The sequence below is a fragment of the Microcaecilia unicolor genome, chromosome 2, assembly GCF_901765095.1.
Source record: "Microcaecilia unicolor chromosome 2, aMicUni1.1, whole genome shotgun sequence".
NCBI lineage: Eukaryota > Metazoa > Chordata > Amphibia > Gymnophiona > Siphonopidae > Microcaecilia > Microcaecilia unicolor.
This window is the reverse complement of record NC_044032.1, coordinates 425342865-425367692: the sequence shown is the minus strand read 5'-3', so window position 1 is coordinate 425367692 and position 24828 is coordinate 425342865. Positions and strand designations below refer to the sequence as shown.

At 42.8% G+C, this 24828-nt stretch overlaps 1 protein-coding gene across 1 annotated transcript in view; it reads left to right on the top strand.

Moving 5' to 3' along the window:
• Positions 1 to 24828, top strand: part of SLC9B2 (solute carrier family 9 member B2) — a 90771-nt gene that overhangs the window by 44366 nt on the left and 21577 nt on the right. The window contains exons 8-10 of the mRNA XM_030190759.1: positions 4177 to 4283; positions 6533 to 6682; positions 14286 to 14394. Of these exons, the coding sequence (XP_030046619.1) occupies positions 4177 to 4283; positions 6533 to 6682; positions 14286 to 14394 (366 nt within the window). The remainder of the gene's footprint in view (positions 1 to 4176; positions 4284 to 6532; positions 6683 to 14285; positions 14395 to 24828) is intronic.

Here is a 24828-nt window from a genome sequence, read left to right as displayed (position 1 = left end):
AATATAGCAATTGCACTACTTTTATTCTAGTTTAAACTTTTATTATAAGAGGCAAGCAATTGATATAGCAAAACCAAACATTACAAATATCAAATATACATAATAGCCATATCAAAAATCAGAAAAGTCCAAATACCTTTTTCAGTTTTTCAGGTAAGAACCCCCCACCCCTATCTTATATATCCTTAAACTACAAACAGGTCATGTCAAAATGCTCTGACTCACTTATTATAAGATACTCTAATTGCCATCTATGTATTGATCTCTAACTGACCTCAGATTGGAGGAGTTTGGTTCTTATACTCCCCCAATCCAAAGCAAACATACACCTGTTATAAAGATTTTCTCCCAACCCATCCCTCTCTCTGGGGGGAAAAAAAAAAAAAAACAACCCTCAAGTGACAAAAGACAGCATCTCCATGAAATTTACATTATTCAATCTCCTTCTGTATGTTAAAATATTTTTTATTAGATTTTTAAACCAATGGAGAAACTCAGTACCATTAACAAAAGAATGGGATTAGAAAGAGCTAACAAGGAAAAGGTAAAAGACAATAGCAATCTCACGTATCCAAACTGAGTAATTCCATGCAGCATGCATTTACCCCTCCCAGCACCCTCCCCGAAGTCTCCTGTGACCTAAATTCCAAAGGTTAAAGGGTGGTACCAGGATCATCTAAACTTAAAGGCAGGGTCCCATAAAGTCACAAATTTAAGGTATTCAAAAATTTCAGAGCACACACGCATTGGGAGGGTGTGCATATACAGAGTCCACAACTTTAGGAATCTCTTCTTAGCTCTACAGCCTTGAGAGTTCACTGATAATCTTTCCATCTGGAGGGGCTTATATATCTGATTGTGCCACTGTGTAAGTGTAGGTGGGACATCCTGTATCCACTGCAGTAACAGGCAGCGCTTCCCAATCAAGGAAGCCTTGTGTAAGAACAAACCAGAAACTCAAGTGCCCCACGCTATATCGGTGACATCATCAAGTTAACAATACTCATGGGTTGCCTCCCACCACTTGTTTTGAAGGCCACCCAAATGAGACCAAACATCTTTCCAATTCTTGGCAATCCCTTATGCAGTGTTTATAACAGGTGTTAAGTGTTCCACATTTCAGACAGGTCCCGTCTGAAGGGAGACCCATTGTTTTGGCTCTGGACAGGTGAATATACAATATACATCCACAGCAAAACTTTGTAGTGCAGCTCCTGTAACTGGGCATTTTCACAAGTTGCGGCCGCCCCCCATCGCCCCCCCCCCCCCCCCCCCCATGTCCTTCTTAGGCTGCTTATGTCAACTGCATATGATTACTTTGGACTTGTAAAAGCCTGAATGTATCATGCAGAATGGTAAAAAACAAAACCGTGACCAGAGTGCAGGCACAGAATAAGTGATGGACCCTTTCCTCCTGTATGCTGCACCCATGACCCTAGAGCCAGTATTTCTCCCTACCCCCCTCACAGTCTATTTCTCTCTCCTGTGTCCAATATCTCTCCCACCTCTTCCATCTAGCATCTATCCCTCTCCCTATCTCTCTCTCTCTCCCTCCCTCCCAGTCCAGTACCTCATCCCTCCCTCCCCTGGGTCCACACACGCTTTCCTGTCTGTCCTGGGGAGCAGGTCTCCATTCTGATGTCCAGCACACCTCTCTCTCTCTCTCCTTCTCCCCGCAGTCCTTCTACTGTCATTGATTGCATGCCGGTAGCAACACTGCAGGGATTAAGGCAAGGTTGCCTTGGGGCCTTGACCTCTGAAACATGTCCTGCCCTCACGGAAACAGAAAGTTGTATAAGAGGAGGGCGGGACATATCTCGGAGAAGGCCAAGAACCTAAGGCAGCCTTATCCCTGAGAGAATTGTGGATAGCAACTAAATGTTTTGGCAGGTTTTATTTTTAGCAGTGTTGGATGCTACAGAATACAGATTAACATTACCAAACTTTGTCTTGGCTATTTTGCAGAGTTTGCTATTGTTTTAAGACTGCAACTTTAAATCAGTGACAGGTAGGGATACCCAAGGCAAAGCAATTCAAAGGGGCAGACAGAAGGGGCACCCTGCTTTAATCACTCTAGTTAATTCCTGTATGGCTGTATCATTACTGGATGAACCATCAATCCTTGGCTAATCGCCAGATCAGAAGGGACCTTCTCCCATTCCCCAACTGCCTGGTGGTGTGCCATATAATCTAATGATGGTCCTAACCCAGAGTGGGTCTCTGTTGGCCTGGCACAGTTGCAAATGAACACAAACGAGGTCCTTCATTCATGATACCTTTTTTATGAAGCAGAATTTTATGTAAGCTTTCTTCCAGGATTCTTCATATTTCTGGAGATATCTTTTTATGAAGGTACACTAGCATCAAGTCAAATATAGCATTCACACTGATGGCTGCTAAAGAACATATTTAAATCAGCAAACACCCCAGAAGCAGTGGAATGTGGTGGCCCACTGAGGCCTTGACCTGACCAATATTTTGGCCAACACAGTATCAGCCTCTCCAACCAAAAAGGTGTTCCCCAGACCCTGACTGTGTTTCTACACTCGCGCATCTGATTCAAAGAGAAGTGAGTATATATTCAATGCTTATGCACATGGAGGGTAATTCTATAATAGGGCATCTACTACGACCTGCTTATTTTAAGCCTCTGGTAAGGGGATGGGGTTTGATATACTGCTTTTCTGTGGTTATAATCAAAGAAGTTTACGTATTATACTTGCCCAGAGTCATAAGGAGCTACAGTGGGAATGGAACCTAGTTCCCCAGGTTCTCAGGCCAGTGCATTAGCTATTAGGCTATGCCTCAGATGCCAACTATTCTTTAGTGAAAATGGCCAAAAACATGCATACATTAAGGTGTGATAACTTATGCCACTTACAGCTGGTGTGAATGCCTGCACCTAGATGTTAGCATGTACACTTGAAGATGAATTCTATAATTTACACACATACCTGTGTGCTCCACCCATGCTCTGCAAAAATTACTCATGTGCATGCCCACTGGCGAAGTACAGACCATCAAATCATGACGCATGCATTTCTGCTAGGAGGATAGTGCTATTTATGTACCTTCTTGCCATCTAAAACTGGGCAGCTTTTGTGAGTTGAGCCTTGCTGAAGCATCAATAGAACAAGCATTATATTCAGGCACTGGCAGAGGGGGGAGTCTCCTGGATCTATAAAGCTTTGCTGGTAAATGAGACACTGGTGACAATACACTACTAAATGGGAGAGAGTCCAAGCAGTGGGGTAAAATATTTCTGTATTTGTTCAAGATCTCAGTGGCCACCCCAATGATAGAGAATGGGTATAAGATCTTTTACAAATGGTATTACACCTCGGAACATTTACTAAAGGTGTTTGGCCCAGGAACAGCTAATTTTTGGTGTAATTGTGGGGATCAAGGCAATTTCTACCATATATGGTGATCATGTCCTATGTTACAGTCCTTTTGGGAAGCATTACAATCCCAGTTGAATGTTTTCTCACTGGTGGTATACCCCCAAAGAGCAGATTGGGGATACCCACTGGTTTGTAATAAGCAGCAAAGAAACACACAGGCTGGTGACACGTATATTTGCAGCAGCTAAGATTACCCTAGCCAAGCACTGGAAGCAGTTGACCATCCCACCTCTGGAGTAAGTGGACTACTATTTAATGTTGCTATTGACAGCTTGAAAATATGGCAGGATATCCTACCATAAGATTTGGCACGTCCATATGTTGGATGTTAAGACTTCTTAATATCAACTTTAGAAGATCAGTTTGGTCTACGTAACCAAGACATGGGCATATTGCATGAAGAGGGGAAGGAAGGATAAATTGTTTTATTTCTGTTGAAGGAAGGTTATTTTGCTCGTATATAATGCGTTGTATGACAAATAGTGAGGAAAGAATTGCATCGTGGAAAAAAATTATTAAAACTGGGCAACTTACCCCCTAATGGATTTGCAGTAGTAGTACTGCAACATAAGCATTGTATTGTGTTAAGATGCTGAAGCATGTAATAGTTCCATGAATGTTTTCTAGAACTGAATGTAACAATACAGCATTTATCTGATTATGTCAGGACCAAGGGAGTATGACATTTCTGCAGTATATTGCTTATGCCCTTAGTCTTTGCTTGTTTTATAAATTCTTCTGCCTGGATTTTTTTTTTTAATTTTTTATGTAGGCTCTACTCTTAACAATGTCATCAGAGGAGTCTTGGAGGTAGTGGTGGGGATAGCGGCTGGAATTCTTTTGGGATTCTTTGTTCAATATTTCCCAAGCAAAGATCAGGTAAGTACGAAAGAGCTGCAAAAAACAGCTGACTTGAGCCTAGTCGTCAAATATAAAATCCACATTTTCTGCTGCTAAGTAGCTGGACTGGATGGGTCTCTGGTAGTCCTTTTATCTTAACAACCTGCAGAATTATAGTATCTTATAAGTGGGCCAAGTTATCCCAGGTCATGCATATAAATAGATGGGTGCATCGAGGGTAATGGAACATGGGCACGTGCTGAGCAGGAATAAAATTCATGAACTGAACTGCCACAAAGTTCCTAGAAAATAGAACTCGGGTTTCTTTTACTATTTGCTGTATTTTTGTACAGTCATGGTTAAGTTCTATAAAGGAGATATGATAGAAGTCTATAAAATAATGAGTGGAGTGAACTGAGTAGACGTGAATCGCTTGTTTACTCTTTCCAAAAATACTAGGAGTAGGGGGCACGCAGTGAAGCTAGAAAGTAGTACATTTAAAACGAATTGGAGAAAATATTTCTTTACTCAACGTCTAATTGACTAAAAACTAACCTGTCTAAAAAGGAATACCCTACCGATCCAACCTAAATGCCTGATCACTGCGACTCAACAAAACTTAAGTACATAATGGGCATAACTCAACTCTTCCGTTGTACGATTCTCTAATCGTGCTGTGCCACACGAACACAGCATCACTTTGTATTTGTTCTCACCAGAGTCAGCAAACGCCTCTCCGGTACCATGTAAGCCACATTGAGCCTACAAATAGGTGGGAAAACGTGGGATACAAATGTAACAAATAAATAAACTCTGGAATTCATTGCCAGCAGAGAATGTAGTAAAAACAGTTAGCTTAGCGGGGTTTTAAAAAGGTTTGGATGGCTTCCTAAAGGAAAAGTCCATAGACCATTATTAAAATGGACTTGGGGAAAATCTACTGCTTATTTCTAGGATAAGCAGCATAAAATGTACTGTTTTGGGATCTTGCCAGGTACTTGTGACCTGGATTGGCCGCTGCTAGAAACAGGATGCTGGGCTTGATGGACCTTCGGTCTGTCCCAGTATGGCAGTATTTATGTACTTACTAGTAAAAAAGCCCCGTTTCTGATGCAAATGAAACGGGGGCTAGCAATGTTTTCTTCTGTGTGCATGTGGGAGTGTGTGTGTCCCTGCCCTCTGGCCTCTCTCCCCTCCCCCCTCTGAGTCATTCACTGTTACAGAGCCAGCGATTTGATTTCGTGCTCTGCTGTTTTCCTTCACTGACTGTGTTACAGAGAGGGCGGGGCAGACACTCATAGGGAAACCGGATATCTTGCCCCCTTCACACTTCCGGCTGGAGGCTTCATAGAACGTTGGTTTTGCCTTTTATATAGAGAGATATGAGGTAAGAGGGGAAGAAATCCATATATTAAGAAAAAGAGAGGAAAGGAATAAGCATAGGGGATGCTCTTAGTCATTCCAGATTCATAAAAAGTAGTGCAAGTAATGAAATGTAATTAAAACTCGGTAAGAGGACTCCTGTCTTTGTATCCTAATTAAAATAACTGACTATAAATGAAGAGTTGTGCTAGGGATGGCTGGGAAGGAAGACTGAACTAGCCTCTAGAAAGCACAGCAGGGCCCATCTGTTAATTTTGTAGGCTGTGGCAGAAAGTTCAAGCTTTAAAACTGTAGGGGAAAGGGTTTTATATTGTGGGAGGGAAAAAAAAGCTGTGCTCTGATCTACACTGATGATATGGTAAACTCTAGAATATTATAGTTCCATAGGCTAGCAGTTAAAGGATTAGAGACTTTAAGTGGTAAACAAAACCCTATTCCTTAAACTGCCTTTGCTAAATAAGTAGAGTAACTTAGTCAGATAACCTATTTAACTCTGTCTATCTTTCCCAAGTTTAAAAGCCATTTCCCAGCAAACAACTTACCAATGAAGATTTGTCCTGCTCTGGAAGTCCTCACAGCACCTCTTCTAGACAGAGAAGAATTGAAAGTGTGGCTTCTTATGTGCCTATGTTTTGATGACTCTCACTGTAGACAGTGTAATAATAGGACCCTTTTAAACTTTCCTCTTTAATCAGTTACTGTGACTTGATTGACAGATAACTGAACACTATCACAGTATTTCTTACTTCCTAACAGGAAGACCCTTTGTAAAAGATTCTCTGTGAAGGTAACTTTCTTCAGATGGTAAAATAGAGATCTACAAGTATGCCTCTATCTTGCTTTCATTGCAAACATACATAGGAAAAAAAATCTAATCTTTACATTTCTTCTTTTGGACTTTTCAGGCGAACATTAAATGGAAACGAGCATACCTAATCCTGGGCTTGTCTGTGTTTGCTGTTTTTGGCAGTCTGTCCTTTGGCTTCCCAGGATCTGGGGGACTCTGTACGTTGGTCTTGGCCTTCCTGGCAGGCATGGGATGGGCAGATGAGAAGGTACCATTGTACTTCCTTTTTCTACAAGCATGCATGGCTACCCAGAAGCATCACTGTAAACCCACCATCCCTGTATTCAAAAATCTCATTGTGTGTAGAGGCAAATTTACTTGAAGTATTGCTAAAAAAAATTTCCTTAAGGCAAAGCTTCCATCCCTCAGGTTGCTAGAGCTAAAATAAACTTCCTGGCTCATTGCTTACAGTTAGAAGAATATTGTACTCCTGCTGGAATTCTGTGCCAAAAAAATTAAAATGCCGCGCACAAAGTTTGCAAATTCTGCAAAATTCTGCACACAAAATTTATTTTTTGCAGCCCCCTCCTATTCACAGCATCCCTTTTTTACAGCTGCCCCCTCCCTCTCTCCAGACATCCCCACACTTACCCGCTTTCATTCACGTTACCACAGCTTACAAGAGAGCTTTAAATGCTTCGCATACCCATTTGTTGCTGCTAAGACGGGAATATACTAGTACAGTTGTTTTTTTTTTTTGTCTTGGGAGGAGGACCCTGACATAGCAGGCATTCAACCAGGCATGGTTAAGCTGAGGGGGAAGTAAAGGGAGTCTATAGGACGCTATCATTTCCCTTTAATGACACTCCTTCAGTGTCAGAACCAGGGGCGTAGCCAGACAACAGATTTTGGGTGGGCCTAGGCAAGAATTGGGTGGGCACCAAGTGTTCTTTCCCTCCCCCCCCCCCCCCCCCCAAAAAAAAAATTATCTCAGCTGGTGGGAAAACACTTCTTTCCACCTTGGCAGCAGGCATGCACTAAAAACTGAGTATGCGCAGGTGCTGGTGTTGTGGAGAGTAGTATTTTCGTTACCATCAGGGGGAAATCTTCAGCTGGCAGAACTTGGGATTCCCACCAGTTACCACTGAACATGTGCTACTGTTGGGTGGGCCTGAGCTATAAATGGGTGGGCCCTGGCCCACCCAAGCCCACCTGTGGCTACGCCACTGGTCAGAACCACCTTAAAACTCATAGTTCCACACAGGAGGGAAGTGACATAGAAGGGGTGAAGGCAGGAGGGTGTGATCCAGGAAGTATAAAAGCTAGAGGGCACAGCCAGGTTGAAGAGGTCCAGAGGGAAGTAGTGACACCTGACTGCCTATGCGTCCACTACATATGTGTGAATAGCAACCGCAATAGTAGTTAGGCCAAGTTCAATTTGGAACCTTGCAGACTTTTATCTTTGACCCAGCCAGATACAGGCAGGCCGGCCGGCCTATGTTAAGTACCAAGGATTGTACTGGTAACTCTGGGGAACCAGAGCAGAGCCAAGCAGTGTGCTGCAGAAGCAGGCCTTAGGAGAACATCCTTACATCTAAGGACTAGTTTTATGTTTACTTTCTCACTCAACAGTTTACTGTCAACTGAACAGGGCCCCCTACTGTTTTATCCAGACCCTGAGCCTGCTTTCATTCATGTTACCACAGCTTATAAGACAGCTTTAAATGCTTCGCGTTGCCATTTGTTGCTGCTAAGACGGGAATATACTAGTACAGCACCGGTGTGTGTTTTACCTTATTCTACCTTGGCATTTTCTGTCAAGCACCTTATTAAAAAGTACTGTCCAGTTCCTCAGGTTTTATGATAATTTTATGGTTCCCCTTGGTTTTTCTTTCGCACGGGGGGGGGGGGGGGGGGGGGGGGGCAAGGAACTTGCAGGGTTGGAAAACACAGATCTAAACAATGGCCATATGATTAGATATTTATTATCATGCTAGCTTTTGATAGCACTTACCCTTCAAACAAGACATGACTCAGAGCATTCTTAAATGTATTTACTAGTGCACAAAGGACTGCAATGTTATTTCCTGTCCCAAAGCCATCTTTAGATTGGAGCAGGACCTAGTATGGTAATTAAATGTAGGGACCTAAATTTCATGACTGCACCAAGTATGCCTCTCACCAGTGTTCCATCTAAGGAGCAACCTGCTGCGTGCAAAAAGATTTTTGAATGAGCGCTGAAAATAGCCCAACAGCCAAAAATGGGGGGGGGGGGGGGGAAGCTATCTGAGTGGTCCGTCTGTAAAAAGTCAAAAGTTGTTCCAGTTGGATAGGCCGTGCCTTAAAAGGTGGAGGACAAAAGATTTTTACTTATTCAACTGCTTTTTAATTTATTTGAAAGCTTCCCATATGTAGGGGAAGGGGAAATGGGACTTGATATACTGCCTTTCTGAGGTTTTTGCAACTACATTCAAAGCGGTTTACATATATTCAGGTACTTATTTTTTTTGTACCAGGAGCAATGGCGGGTTAAGTGACTTGCCCAGAGTCACAAGGAGCTGCAGTGGGAATCGAACTCAGTTCCCCAGGATCAAAGTCCACTGTACTAACCACTAGGCTACTCCTCCATGTGATATAAATATCATGAAATAAAAACTAAATATCACTAAAACAGCTTCATGCCAAATTTAAGTGAGGATAGCCTGTTTTACTGTTGTAATCTGCCTTGGGAAGCCTGATGTTATAAAGATTAGAAGTAAAATTAAACTTGTTTTTTTTTTTCATTGGGGCACATGGAATCACATCTTCACCTCATCGCTTTTGCACAAATGGATTATTCTGTTTTGAGCATGTTTCAGGGGCAAGTGGTTTTCATAAGTCAAAATAATAAAAATATTTTCTTTCATGCAGATCTCTCATTTGTTTAAAAATAACTAAATGGGCTATAAGCCCCCAATGCAGTTCACTGTTTTTCTTCTATTTTGTCCTTGTGGTGATGTATATTGTTCCAAAACTGAAAATACAGTGATACAGAATAATAGAATTCAGTAACATCCAAAACTTATATTATAATTGTGTTCATGTTTGGGTAATAACTGAGAAAATGCTGTTAAAAAATTATATATTAGAAAGCATGAAGTCAACTTGGTTAACTTCTGCTGTATATCAACCAGTAGTAAATAGTAGTAATAAACAATAGTAAGTGCATTTTTACAATATATCACTGCATTGCACAAAACAAAAGGAGCAAGTTCCCACAAGCCATCTTCCTATTTTGATGTAGGCATAGGAAAAAAAGATTTAACATGCTCCCAGGTTTCAACCTAATTCGTGTCCCTATAACCAGCCACTCCAAGTGACACACTGATTATGATTTATAACAAATTACTACTCTACCTATTAAAAGTTACTCTATTATACTTCCTCTGTGTACGTGCATATGCTGCACAAACCGGCATCTTTATAAAAATAAAATAAAAGTGAGATTAAATAAAAATGCTACCAGCAATAAAGAACAACAACATGGATGCGGCAGCCAGTTTCCTGTTTTTAACCAACCTCCTTGGGTTCCTGCAGCCGGCAGCGATTCACAGTCAGAGGCTGTCTCCATGGCTTTCCTTCTGCTGTGTCCCGCCCTCTGTAGTGCAACTTCCTGTTTTGACACTAAACAGGAAGTTGCAGTAGAGGGCGGGACCTGGCAGGAGGAAGGCCATGGAGACAATCTCTTACTGTGAATCGCTGCTGGCTACAGGATCCTGTAAGTGAGACCTGCGTGGAGGAAGACATTTTTAGGGAAATGTCCTCTTTTTCTTTTATGTGCCTATGACCAACACACCTACCCACATAATGAGAGAAACTATCTTTGGCTTATTAGTCAATCTGCTTATTAGTCAGAGAGAAAAATGCATTGCTGATCCCCTGCTGGTTGAATCTGTCAAATTAATTTTGTTTGTACAACATGATTTTATGCATATGTCATGCAAAGACTTTCACACGTATCTCAGAAGCCAGCCAAAGAGATATGCGCTCTTATGTACGCTTAGGCTCAGAATCAGTCAAACTGAAATCCAGAAGTTCTTGACAAGTAGAATGTCTACTTCTGTAATGTAAGTAAGTCACTGTTTGATGTGTGTTCATTAACTACAATTAAATATATATTTTTTAGCAAAGGTAGCAACCATTTTTATTTATTCTGTCCTCTTTTTTTTTTTTTTTTTTTTGGTCTCTGCAAATATGGTAACCCTAGGTAAAATGTTTTGTTCCCACTTCCCTCTGAATTGAGTGAACATTGATCTTAAATGAGCAACACTCCCGATTTGTATGAGCACTCAGTCACCTTAGAGGGAACACTGCCTCTCACCCTTATCACACATTCCACTGCCTTCTTGTCACCTCCCCTATCTTGCTGTCACCTTCTCTCTTTGCTGTCATTCTTCAACCCCCCCCCCCCCCTTTTTGCTCTCATCCCCCTTTTCTCCTTCCCTGTTTTCTCCTCAGCAGCCTTGCAGTGGTCCCAAGAGTAGTAGGAAATATTGTTCTGCTGCTTTGTCCAGCTCCCCACAGCTGTTTGGTTCTCAGGAGCAAAATGAGCCAGTCAGCTGTGGGAGGTAGAAAAGCAACAGCAGTTCAGAAGCATTTTCTCTTGGTGAAGCGCTGCGGACGTCCGGTAGCGCTATAGAAGTAGTAGTAGTTCTAGCATCTGCTGAGATGTTGCTGGCCTGGAATGTTGGGGGGGGGGGGGGAAGAGAGGTGGTATGCGATGCCCTTGGATCTTATTCCTGCCTGTTGGTCCTACATGAGAGCTGCATCTTACTTTTCTTTTCCCATTGTTGACCCCATTCTGGAGCCGACGCTGTTCTTGCTCTTCCTGTCAATCAAAATATTATTCTTGTTACCCGCTAAATTTCCTAACAAGGTTTGGTGCAGGGTACAACAAGCAATTCAAAGCAAAATATCGAAGAAATAATAATCCATAACACAGTTCCAACTTAAAATAATAATCATCCTTCCTAATACATAATACAAAGAAGATCTTTCTAACTAGTGAAAAAGGAAAGTTTTAATTCTCTTCAGAAACAATAGTTACATTCTATTCTAATATTTAAAGGAAGCAAGTTTCCAAAAACTGAAAATATGGTATTAGCCATTTTGGTAAAACAAATATTTCAGAAAAAATGAGGGCAAATTATCAATTAATTATATAAGCGAGAGGAAAACTTAGGGAAAGACACTGAAACAGCAATTCTGAAGTACGTCCATTCAAAATTTGAAAAATCAAACATGTTTTAAATTGTTGAAACCCACTCTTCATCTCCGTGGGGACGGGTCCCCCGGAGGTCTAGAGAGGGGTAATTAAAACAAAATAAAATAGGTTCCTTAAATAAAAGCTAATGTAGATTACTAAGATAAGTTTTACTTATGCGGGATGCAAAGAACAAACCTTAAACTTCAGACCGCTCAAAACACGGCAGCTAGGCTTATCTTCGGAAAAACGCGATTTGAAAGTGCAAAACCCCTTTGCGAAAAACTACACTGGCTCCCACTCAAAGAACGCATTGCTTTCAAAATCTGCACTCTGGTTCACAAAATTATCTATGGTGAAGCTCCGGGATACCTGACAGACTTGATCGACCTACCAACTAGAAACACATCCGAATCAACACGAACGTACCTAAATCTGCACTACCCAAGCTGAGAGGACTCGAATACAAATCAACTTACGCGTCCAGTTTTTCCTACATAAGCACACAACTGTGGAATGCATTACCAAAAGCCTTGAAAACTATGAACAACCACCTAAACTTCCAGAAAATACTAAAAACTAACCTGTTTAAAAAGGCATACCCTACCAGTGGTCCCACCGCTGGATAGATGGCTCCGAAAGATGGGGTATGTTTGTGAGATGGAGCGGCTCATGGCTGAGAGACGAAATCTAATGCCTAAGTGGCGCTCAACGTGGGATGCTTATCTCCGCTATACTCACACATGATGAAGATGTGGGAATTAGCGATGCAAGTCCGGATTGGGAGGGAGGGGGGAATAAGGGGGGTAGGGGCTTGGGTCTTGTTATCTTTTGACAAAAGTGTTATAAAATTTGAAGTTTGTGATGGTTTCGCTGTTCAGGTTTCTTAGTTCTTCCAGTAGCCGGGAGAGGGCCTATGGAGATAGCAATGCGATGTTAACTGAATGATGTATTTTTCATTATGTTCTTTCTGATCTGTATTCAGTTTTATGTATTAGGATATAAGGCCTATCTTGTCATACTTTACTGGATTGCTGTATTGTCTATCAATAAAGACTTCGTACAAATAAAAAAAAAAAAAAAAAAAAAAGGCATACCCTACCAATCCACATAAATGCCTGATCTTTGCAACACAACAAAACTAAAGAATGTAATGGACATAACTCAACTCTTCCGCTGTACGATTCCTTATTTATTTATTTATTTGTTACAGTTGTATCCCACATTTTCCCACCTTTTTGCCTTAGTGTGGCTGTGCCACATTAACTTTATCTTACCACAACATCACTTTGTATTTGTTTACACCGGAGTCTGTAACGCCTCTCCGGTACTATGTAAGCCACGTTGAGCCTACAAATAGGTGGGAAAACGTGGGATATAATTGTAACAAATAAATAAATACCACTAAATATACTGAATCCACTAAATATACTGAATCCAAAAATCAGCCTGACCGTAGTGTTCTGTATTGCCATTTTCTTTTGTCTTTTAGGCCTGTGCATGTGTGACAGCTACAGGGTTCTTCCAGCTGTGGAGCCTAGTTCATTTGTACTGGCCTAAAGATAGCCCTGAGCAGCCCAGCTGTATTGAGAGCAGTGATTCTCACTGTGAATCAGGACCCCAAATGGGATCACAATTGTGGATGGGGTCAGAGAAATAGGGCTGCTCCCTCCCTCTGGACCTTCATTGTAGTCCAGTAGTGGCAGTCAGCATGGGATCTGGGAATCGATGCGGGTTTACAAGTTCAGCCCCCTCCTCCTGCGTGGGCTTCATATTAGACTGGAAACGTGCACTCACCCAAAACTGCATACTGCCACACTGAAACTTTCATGCTTTGAATAAGTGGGAGGAGGAGGAAGTGAATGAGGGAGAGGAGGGGAGTAGAAGTCTGCTATTTTGTTTTCATCATCATCTGGGCTAATGTGAATGTTTAAGACATATTAGATAAACCTTTGAGAAACATGGATTTAAAGTGTGTGCACATAGTGTGCATTATATATTGTGTATTTGTTCATACATTTAGGGGGTCATTTAATAAATATTTTTTATGCCTAAAAGGCATCTTTTATAAAATTGCCCTAGGCATTACATGTATAAAAGTAAGTCCTGTGCCAAGAAGGTGCGTGCTTTTTTTGTGTGTGACCCGCAAGTGAGCATGTTCTGGAGTAGCAATTTGGCAGAATATGGACTCAAGTCTTGATTTACATGTTTGTGTTTATAAAATTTGCTTGTACATGTGTACTTTACGTGTGAACATTTACACCTGCTCTCAAGCAGGCATAAATGTCTGTGAATTTAATCTAAGTGCAATTTCTGCCCCTTTTGCCCTAGTATTTAATAAATACATATGGGCACCTATATGCATTTCTGAAATAGGTGCCCACTTGGCCTTCATACAGTATATATGCAGCAGCTATAAAATTAACCATATGGTGTCTCTTTCTCTGAGCATATGGCTTGGATTGGATTTATTATTTTTATATACTGCAAAAATACCTTGGTGTCAAAGCAGTTTACAATCAGCAATTTAATCAGAGTGGCTGTGGGAATCTTTAGCCTCCTCCATACTTTCTGTCTGACAGTGGTAAATGTATATAATCTTCTGGATATTCATCCTTCTCTTTTTCAGAGTGGTGTGGAAGACATTGTTGCAGTTGGATGGGATATTTTCCAGCCCCTGCTGTTTGGTTTAATTGGAGCAGAAATATCCATTACAACTCTGAAACCTGGAACCGTGGGTGAGAATCCAAGACTTGACAGATTGCTTGGCAGCTCTGCTCTTACTGACGGGGTGATCAGAAGCAAACGCCGGCGCTAGAGGCTGTTAGTGCCATACTAGCGCCGGTGTTTGCTAACGTCCCAGATCAGAGCCCTTGAGCGCGTGAAACAATGCGCTCGAGGGCTCTGAATGCAACTAGCATGCAAATACATGCTAAACAGGGCTAAACATATTCATCCCCAGTGATCAGCGGCCAGCGCGCCAAAGATTGGGTTGCTGGCTGTGGCAAACCCAATGCCAGCTCCAAACTGGCGTTAGGGTTTGCAGATCATTGGGGAGGAATGGTGAGTCCTGTCCAGCATGCATTTGCTTGCTGGCAGGCCCCCATTCCCCCCCCCCCCCCCAACAACAACAAACCTGCCAGCGACAGGGGGCTGGAGATCCGGCGGACCTCCGGTCCCCCCGACGATCCCCCCCCCCCCAGGTTCAGGGAGGGCTGGAGATCCGTTGGGTCTCCAGCCCCACCTAGTCCCCCAGCAAGGGGTCTCTGGTGGTCCAGTCCCCCCCTGCCCTGAGCAACAGGGGCTGGAGGTCCAGCAGACTTCCGGTCCCCCCCAACGACCCCCCCCCCATGTGGGCGACCAACCAACCCCTCCCCAGCAACGGGGGCTGGAGATCCGCTGGACCTCCGGTTCCCCACGACACTCCCCACCCCCACCCCCAGGTTCAGGGAGGGCTGGAGATACGGTGGGTCTCCAGCCCCCTAGTCCCCCAGCAATGGGTCCCTGGTGGTCCAGTCCCCCCTACCTTGTGTGCTGGAGGAGGGAGGGTAGCCTGCCTCCCTCCCTCCTCTTCCCACGACGCCGCAAAATGGCAGCGCCCAGCCCTGCCCAGTGTATCCTGGGATGCGCTGGGCGGGGCTATACACCATATAAGGGAGCAACTCCCTTATATGGTGTATAGCTCCGCCCAGCACATCCCAGTATACGCTGGGCGCCGCCATTTTGCGACGTCGCTGGAAGAGGAGGGAGTAAGGTAGGCTACCCTCCCTCCTCCAACACACAAGGTAGGGGGGACTGGACCACCAGGGACCCGTTGCTGGGGGACTAGGGGGGCTGGCCACCCACCGTATCTCCAGCCCTCCCTGAACCTGGGGGGAGGGAAGCGTCGGGGGGACCGGAGGTCCAGCGGACCTCCAGCCCCCCTGTCGCTGGGGAGGGGTTGGTTGGTCGCCCACCTGGGGTGGGGGTCATTGGGGGGACCGGAAGTCTGCCGGACCTTCAGCCCCCGTTGCTTGGGGCAAGGGTAGTTGGGGCCTGGTGGTTCCATGGACCTCCAGACCCTGTGTTTGACAGGTTTGGGCTTTTGACAGCCCAGACCTGTCAAACAAGTGTAGGAGGATTTCTCCCGCACTTCTACCTCATGATCAGAGATAATTGTGTGCTTAAATTTGCATGCAATTATCTCTGATCATCGGTGCGGTAAAGCCCCGCGCTGTTCCAGCGCCATTTTAGAGCACTGTTTGGAATAGCGCGGAGGATTTTGATCATCTGCTTGTGAGAGAGTGTGACTTGGGCGCAGGTGTTTGAGTACTAATGTTTTTTTTGCAACCATATTTTTTGGGCACCGCCTTATTGGCGCCAGACTTTTAGGCACCCATACTGGCAGATTTTAAAAGCCCCCCCCCTCCCCACACTCACTGCTATCTGAGCCGAGGGCTGTCCACTCTGGCATGGGCACAGTGGGCATGGCTGCCCCAGGAGGTGCCTGTGAGAGAAAGGAGGCTGTTACAAAGTAGATCATAGATGCTGCAGGCATTACCTGTGAGGGAAGACACTGCCTGTTCCATCTTCTCTCGCAGGCACCTCCTTCAGCTATGTCCTCCTTTATGCTCTGAGGACCGTCCAGCCTGTAGCACTGTGCCTCTGATGGCCTGAACAGCCCCTGGTTCAGAGCCTAGTGAGTATGTGTGTGGGGGGGGGGGGGGGGGGGGGGGGGACTTAACTCCTGTTTGGGTGCCCAGAAGTTCAGCGCCAATGTGTATAGGCGTCCAAAGGGCAGTGCCTATACTGTGGCACCTATTTCCTTGTGCCCAAACAATGGTTCCCAGAAGTCCTACTTCGCTTACCAAAGGGTTCTGGACCTGGCCAAAGACGGTGCCTGTTTGGCCCCTGGGCTTACACTTTTTGCATACTTAGTCGTGCCAGTTTATCAGCCTTACTGTGTGTCTTGCCAGCTTCAATCAGGTGGCACTTAAGAAATGTAAATATAAGAGAAGATATCAGTTTCTGCTTGGACTTTTGAACTGAAACAATATCCGTCTCCTCTTGTTCTCTGCATTAGATATAGGGCTGCCAATTCTTCATTTGTAGTTTTGCAGCAGACCTGAGAGTGCTGGGAATCCCATCAAAATTAGCATTTATCTACGGTCATCTCCATGGCCTCCCACTTCCTGTGGTGCCACAGTGAGGGTCACAAAATCTTATTCATGTTGCAGAAGTGGCCAGTCCCACAGAATCATGACACACTGGAAGAGAAGAGGTAGTGACTGACCAAATGCATTGCAGGTGTTTGTATATATTGAGCCACATTAGGGCATAGGCATTTGCCCAGGGTCCAAATGTTCATAGAGACCCTGTCAAATGTGCTCTGGACTTCAGAAGTTAGGTTACCAACTGTCTGTAGTTTTTCACCACTATACAGATTTTTGCATGTGCAGGACAATTTTTTTTCATTTTACATATTTATTAATTTTTTTTAACATTTTACATATTTAAAACATAAATGTGGAAATACAGAAAAAAAATAAAAAAGAATATATGAATAACATATTTTACATCCAGTAAATATATTATTGAAATATGGTTTTACTTTAGTCACCAATATCAAAATCTGAATCAATAAATTCCAACAATTTTCTTGGGGTATAAAATACATAGTTAACTGATTCTAAAGATATACAGCATCTGCAAGGGAACTTCAACACAAAAAGACCACCTAAATTCAAAACCCTAGATTTATATAAAAGAAATTCTTTTCTCATTTTTTGTGTATTTCTTGCGATGTCCGGAAAAATCTGGATCTTACCCCCAAGGAAAGAGTCATTAAGGTGACGAAAATAAAGTCGAAATATATTGTTTTTGTCTGGTTCCAGAGCAAATGTTACAATTAACGTTGTTCTTTCAGTTACTATCTCAAGAGAGTTTTCAAGAAATTCTGTTAGGTTTAAAATTAGGATTATCTTGATTTGGCCCTTTAGATCCCTTTATTCCTGATAAATACTGGGCCCTCGTGATGGGCGGGAAGCCCTCCATTGGGATCTCCAGTATTTCTTAAGCATTTCACCTGCGGGTATCAATGGGCACTTTGGAAAATTTAACAACCTCAAATTATTCCTACGAGCATTATTTTCCAAATGTTCAATTTTCCTTTCTTGTAACTCTCTTTCTCTTATTAATTCTGAGGTAATACTTTGTAATTTTTCCAGTTCCCCATCGAACTTGGCATTTTTTTCAGTTTGCTCTTGAAATTTAACAGACAAATCCTGATGAGTTTGTTTTAATTCTGAAATTTCATTTTTCATTGAGGTATTCATTTGTAACAAGACATTACTCACACCCTGTATAGCGTCCCATAGGGTCTCCAGCGTGACTACAGCAGGTCTTGTAATTCCTCCAGAGTTCCCCGGCGCCAAATTCCCAGGAGTAGAAGAACAGGGTTGACTCAGCCCCTGCTCCGCTGTTTCACTTCCTGGGGTTGAAGTTCCCCTGGGTCCTCCTTCCACGGCTATGGCTGGGTACTCCTCCATTCTCCGTGGCCCCTGTGGGGAAAATACGACACCGGGCTGCTGGGGTGCTATAAGTGAGGGAGGACTCAATGAGACTCCCTCTATGCTAGTCGAAACGGAAGTCCGTTGAACCTGGGAGGCGATGCCAAAGCTGTCGAGAGTTGTCTGGTGGGTGGATGGCGTCGAATGCGGGACCAGGGAGGTAGGTGCCGCAGTTTTCCCCTTCCGCTTCCCCATCTCTCAGACAGTAAACGGAGCCCACACGGCAGATTACTCGGCAGCATACAAGGCGTCGCATCCACACTACTGCTCAAAACGCCATCTTCTGCAGGACAATTTTTAAAACCTGATCTGGGCATTCATATTCTGTTAAAGAATACTAGCATAATCTGTCATCAGTACGCCTTACATTTACACACATGCAGTTATACCAGCCATAGACCTGATGTAACTACAGATACATAAATGCAGCAAGGGCATGCGTAGTTTACTGTATGCTGTAAGTTAATGCATCTCAGTGGAAGAAACACACATATGCCCCACTGGAATAAATCTCTCTTGCAGTTGCGCACCATACCACGTAGACACGCCCTTACAGAATAGTGCTTTTTGGTTTTGTTGCCACTTATACACATAAGTGTACACTTACCAGCGAAAGAACTGGTATTCTGTACATTTTTTTTGCCACTGTTCCCTCTTGTTGCTCAGGAGTCCAACAGCATTGCTGCTAGTGCGTGGGTGGGGGTGGGGGGCAGTGCTTCAATATTGTATTTTTCAATTGCTAGGGACAGGCCAGTTCCCTGTAATCCTTAAGAGTTTTTCCCTCAGTATTGAAAGTGTGATTGTGAAACAGCACTCTCCACTGGCAGAACTGTATGTGGAGGACTTCCACTCTGCTTAGAGGGAATAGTGTTGTGCGCTCAAGTGGCACACAAATGCGGGTGACCAGTTATAAAATTGCTGGGACCTATATTCAAAAGCAATATAAGCAGGCAGGAGAGGCTCCTGCCCGCTTAAATCTTGCACAGTAGCACTTAACCAGGCACTACTGCTGAATATGGATACTAACCGGCCATATCAAGTCCAGTCAGGAGAAGAGGCATTATAGGGGCAGGGTCGGGAGCCAGGAGTTATGTGGATGCCAGCAACAATTCAGTACCAGTGCCTACATAGCTAAGTGATCAAATAGGACCACATAAAAGGCTGTCCTAACTTTTGGTCTTGTAGCTATGCAGGAGCCAGCGATGAATATCAGCCAGCACCCACATAGCTTCTAGGTAGCAGATGGTAGCATGCAAAGGTCTCGCCTCCCAGACCCCTCACAACAACAGAATAATTCTCCCTACCCCCCAGAGCCTTTTTCAAATTCCTGGTGTTCTAAGGGTCATTGGGGCAGGAGTGATGCCCTTCACTGCTTCTAACTCAAAATGGCAGCCCTGACCTCTAGTGGCAGTTTAATGGTATTTGCTAGGTATTGCGTGGTACTTTTTCCAAGATTTAGTAATACCCACTGTCCAAGATCCACCTAGATAAGGTACTCTGACAGTCCCAGATTGTATTGAATGCTACAAAGAGCTGTAAATTCTGACAGTATGGCACTGTTTATTTGAGGTAATATAAGGCCCATCGGCAATCCAGTGTATGAAGAACATCATTACATTACATTACATTAAAATGTTCTTATATTCCGCAATTGCCTTACAAGTTCCATGTGGATCACATCTTATAAAGAAAACCATCCAATCTCTCGTGAATGACCATAAAATCTTAATAAATTTAAAATGTTATAACAGTTACACAATCAAGAATTTCTTGAGTGATAAGTTTTTGAAAGTTTTCCTAGAAAATATTTATTTATTTATTGTTTGCATTTGTATCCCACATTTTCCCACCTCTTTGCGGGCTCAGTGTGGCTTACAATAAGATATGAATAAAGAGAATACAGTTGATACAAATTGGTTATGGGTTACATTGTACAAGTTATGCGAGATAATCAGATTATCATTAGGAATATCACAATGGGACATCAACAGGGAGACTTTGGGAGGAGATAATAGGAAGTTTAAGGGCAGTGTTAAGACATATAGGCACATGGTTTACCTATTCCTGTAAGTATATGTATGAGTAATGTGGAATTGGGGGGAATGAGAGATCTTGAGTGGATGTGTGATGCATTGATGTAAGTGAGTGTAGACTCTATGTGTTTTGGTTTTTTCCGTAGATTGTCTCAAACAAGTGGGTCTTCAGTAATCTGCGGAAGGATGCTTGTTCGTGGATCGCTCTTAAGTTGCATGGCAGTGAGTTCCAAAGCTGCGTGCTCGTGTGAGAAAAGGTTGACGCGTGTAGCGTCTTGTATTTCACGCCCTTGAAAGTAGGGAAATGGAGGTTGAGGTATGTTCGGGAAGATCTCCTAGCATTTCTGGGTGGTAGGTCAATCAACTCGGACATGTAGGCTGGGGCTTCGCCGTAGATGATCTTGTGGACTAGTGTGCATACCTTGAAGGTGATGCGTTCCTTCAGTGGAAGCCAGTGTAGTTTCTCTCGTAGTGGTGTTGCCCTTTCATATTTTGGTTTTCCGAAGATGAGTCTGGCTGCTGTGTTCTGGGCTGTTTGAAGTTTCCTCAGTGTTTGCTCTTTGCCGCCTGCGTATAATGAGTTGCAGTAATCCAGATGGCTGAGGACGAGGGATTGCACTAGGTTACGAAAGACGAATCTTGGGAAGAGTGGTCTTATCCTTTTCAGTTTCCACATGCAGTAGAACATCTTCTTAGTTGTGTTGTTTGCGTGGGTTTCCAGTGTTATGTGGCGGTCGATAGTGACTCCAAGGATTTTTAGCGTTTCTGAGATTGGAAGGTTTAGGTTTGGTGTGTTTATCGCGTTGAATTCGTTGGTGTTGTGTTGGGAGGTGAGTACCAGGCATTGAGTTTTTTCTGCATTTAATTTCAGACGGTATGTGTCTGCCCATGTGTTCATGATGTGTAGGCTTTGATTGATTTCGTTGGAGATTTCTTTGATGTCATGTTTGATGTCATATAGCAACTACATAATCAAAAATTTCTTAAAGAAACATTTTTAAAGTTTTCCTGAACAGTGGATAGTTTATTGGAATGAGGCTTAGGAAAGTATGTGGAGAGGACAGTGGATTAATTTAAACGAAAGTCTGATACTACCTTGGGAAGAAGCTTGGAATGGGTGGGTAGAACTATTTTATTAACCACAAAGATGTAGTAACGAAGATCACTACGCAACAAGTCAAACAAAGAATGTGGTCAACAGGACACTTCCAAACACACCAGGAAGCTGTTAAGTTGTATTCAGTTTATTCCATAAAATAGTTATACAAATATGTTGACTCTACATGGCACTGTGTTTAAGTTCAAGTGCCTGTCTCAGGAGTCTGAATATGGATGAAATGCCCAAACATGACAAAAATGCTCCATAAACTAAAAGTAATATTGTCTTTAAAAAAGACTGTAAGCCTAAGTTTCAGTCAAAGCTGTGTACTGCTGTAGTTGTGGTGGTATTAACGGTTTTCACTGCAACTACGGCAGTACGCAGCTATATTACTTTTAGTTTATGGAGCATTTTTGTCACATTTGGGCATTTCATCTATGTACAAACTCCTGTATGCAACTTTAATGCCTTCCTGGTTTGTTTGGAAGTGTCCTGTTGACCACATTACTTCTTTGTTTGTTTGAACTATTTTATTACGCATGAACTATGTGTATGGTGGATAACATACTAGGATCTTCAATTCACTAACCCTCCTTTCTGAGGTGATGGAAATTAGAAACAGTGTTATCCACATGATATATTTAAATGTAGCCTGGCCCATGTTCTCAAAAGGGGATTCAAGTATCTGCATCAGAACACTGTTCAGGTCCCAGGTCAGTATTGGTTCCTTAAGAGGTAGCTGGATGTTACTGAGGCCCTTTATGAACTGATATGATCCAACCAAAGAGCAGATCACACAAAGAAAACCCATAAAAATATTTATTCACCACATTATTCAATCAATATCTAATAGCTCGACACAGCCATATTTTGCCCACGCAAGGGCTGCGTCTAGGGCTTACAAGAACTCAAGTGGTGTACCTACTTGTTAAAAGCAGCTCTACATGAACAGCTTGCAGACATGGCCATGTTTTGTCCACACAAGGGCTGCATCAGTGATGGAGGTGAAATAAAGAAAAAAAAAACCTACCCAAGTGGTGTATTCAGGTAGTCATAAGAACCTAAGATTAGTCATGCTGGGTCAGACCAATGGTCCATCTAGCCCAGTATCCTGTTTCCAACACTGGCCAATCCAGGTCACAAGTACCTGGCAGAAACCCAAACAGTAGCAAAATTCCATGCTACCAATTCCAGGGCAAGCTGTTGTTTCACCATGTCTGTCTTAATAGCAGACTATGGACTTTTTCTCCAGGAACTTGTCCAAACCTTTTTTTAAACCCAGATACACTAACTGCTGTTACTATATCCTCCGGCAACGAGTTCCAGAGCTTAACTATTCTTTGAGTGAAAAAAATATTTCCTCCTGTTTGTTTTAAAAGTACTTCCATGTAACTTCATTCAGTGTCCCCTTGTGTTTGCACTTTTAGAAAGAGTAAAAAAAATTTGATTCACTTCTACTCATTCTACACCACTCAGGATTTTGTAGACCTCAATCATATCTCCCCTCAGCCGTCCCCTTTGCAAGCTGAAGATCCCTAACCTCTTTAGTCATTCCTTATATAGAGGAGTTCCATCCCCTTTATCATTTTGGTCGCTCTTCTTTAAACCTTTTCTAATTCTGCTATATCTTTTTTGAGATACAGTGACCAGAACTGAATGCAATACTCAAGGTGAGGTTGCATCATGGAGCAGTACAGAGGCATTATAGTATTTTTGGCGTTATTTACCATCCCTTTCCTAATTCCTAGCATCCTATTTGCTTTTTTGGCCGCTGCCACGTACTGGGCAGAAGATTTCAGCGTATTGTCTACAATGACATCTAGATCTTTTTCTTGGGTGCTGACCCCCCCAAGATGGACCCTAGCTATCATCAGGCAACTATGATTTGGATTATTCTTCCCAATGTGCATCACTTTGCATTTGTCTACATTAAATTTCATCTGCCATTTGGATGCTCAGTCTTCCAATTTCCTAAAGTCTTCCTACAATTTTTCACAGTCTGCATGTGTTTTAACAACTTTGAATAGTTTTGTGTCATCTACAAATTTAATCATTTCACTTGTCATTACAGTTTCCAGATCATTTAGAAGTGTGTTTAAATAGCACCAGTCCCAGTACAGATCCCTGCGGCACTCCACTATTTGTCCTCCTCCATTGAAAGAAATGGCCATTTAACTGTACCCTCTGTTTTCTGTCCAATAACCAATTCCTAATCCACAACAGAATATTGCCTCCTATCCCATGACTTTTTAATTTTCTCAGGAATCTCTCATGAGGAATTTTGTCAAATGCTTTCTGAAAATCTAGATGCACTACATCACCTGGCTCACCTTTATCAACATGTTTTATTCAAACCTTCAAAGAAATGAAGCAAATTGGTGAGGCAAGACTTCCCTTAGCTGAATCCATGCTGACTCTGTCCCATTAAACCACATTTGTCTATGTGTTCCATAATTTTATTCTTTATAAAAGTTTCCCGTTTTTTCCCTGGCACTGATGCCAGGCTTACTGGTCTGTAATTTCCCCTCCAATCTTAAGATACTACGGACAATTTTAATGACAGTTACAGATTACTAACAGCAGATCAGCAATTTCGCATTTCAGTTCTTTCAGTACCCTTGGATGTATGCCATCCAGTCCAAGAGATTTACTACTATTTAATTTGTCGATTTGGCTCTTTATGATATTATCCGTGTCGCATTGGATCATTGTTTTTCTATTAATATTGTCTCCCTTGATATTTCCTCTGCATTTGATTTAGTTGACCACTCTACTCTTTCACCATCTCCACTCTGTTGGTATTTCTGGCTCGGTTCTCTCTTGGTTTTCTAGCTATCTCACAGGCTACTCCTTTCAACTCACATACCACATTACCCATTCCACCTCTCTTCCTCTGCAGTCTGGAGTCCCTCAGGGTTTCATTCTCTCCCTCATGCTGTTTATTTTTCCGGCACCCCTTCTCACTCTCATCCAAGAACAGGGATGTTTACCTTTTTGCTCGTGTCTCTGACCTTCTTGCACCTCGCATTTCTCTGAATTCCTGTCTTTCTGCCCTATCCACCTGACACAGGGAAAACGGTTTCTTCCTTAACTCATCCAAGTGTGAAGCTATCATCCTTTCTCCCCTTTACCACCAGCTCTTGTCATTATCTCTCAATGGCTGTGCTTTAGGGATTCTATCAGAATCCTGGGTGTCATCTTTGATTCTAAATTAACTTTTAAAGCCCAGGTGGACTCTATCATTCGCTCTTCCTTCGCACTCCACCACATCTGCTTGGTCCGTCTGTTCCTCTCTTCTAAATCCATCCGCACTCTGGTTCTCACTATGGTTATTTCTCGTTTAGACTATTGCAACTGGCAGCCTCCCTTTCATCGTCATCAAGCATCTTCAGTTAATTCAGTCCACAACTGTCAAACTCATTCATCATGCACATCGCTTTGACCATGTCACCCCTTTTCTCTGCCTTGAACATTGGCTTCCTGTCTCCACTT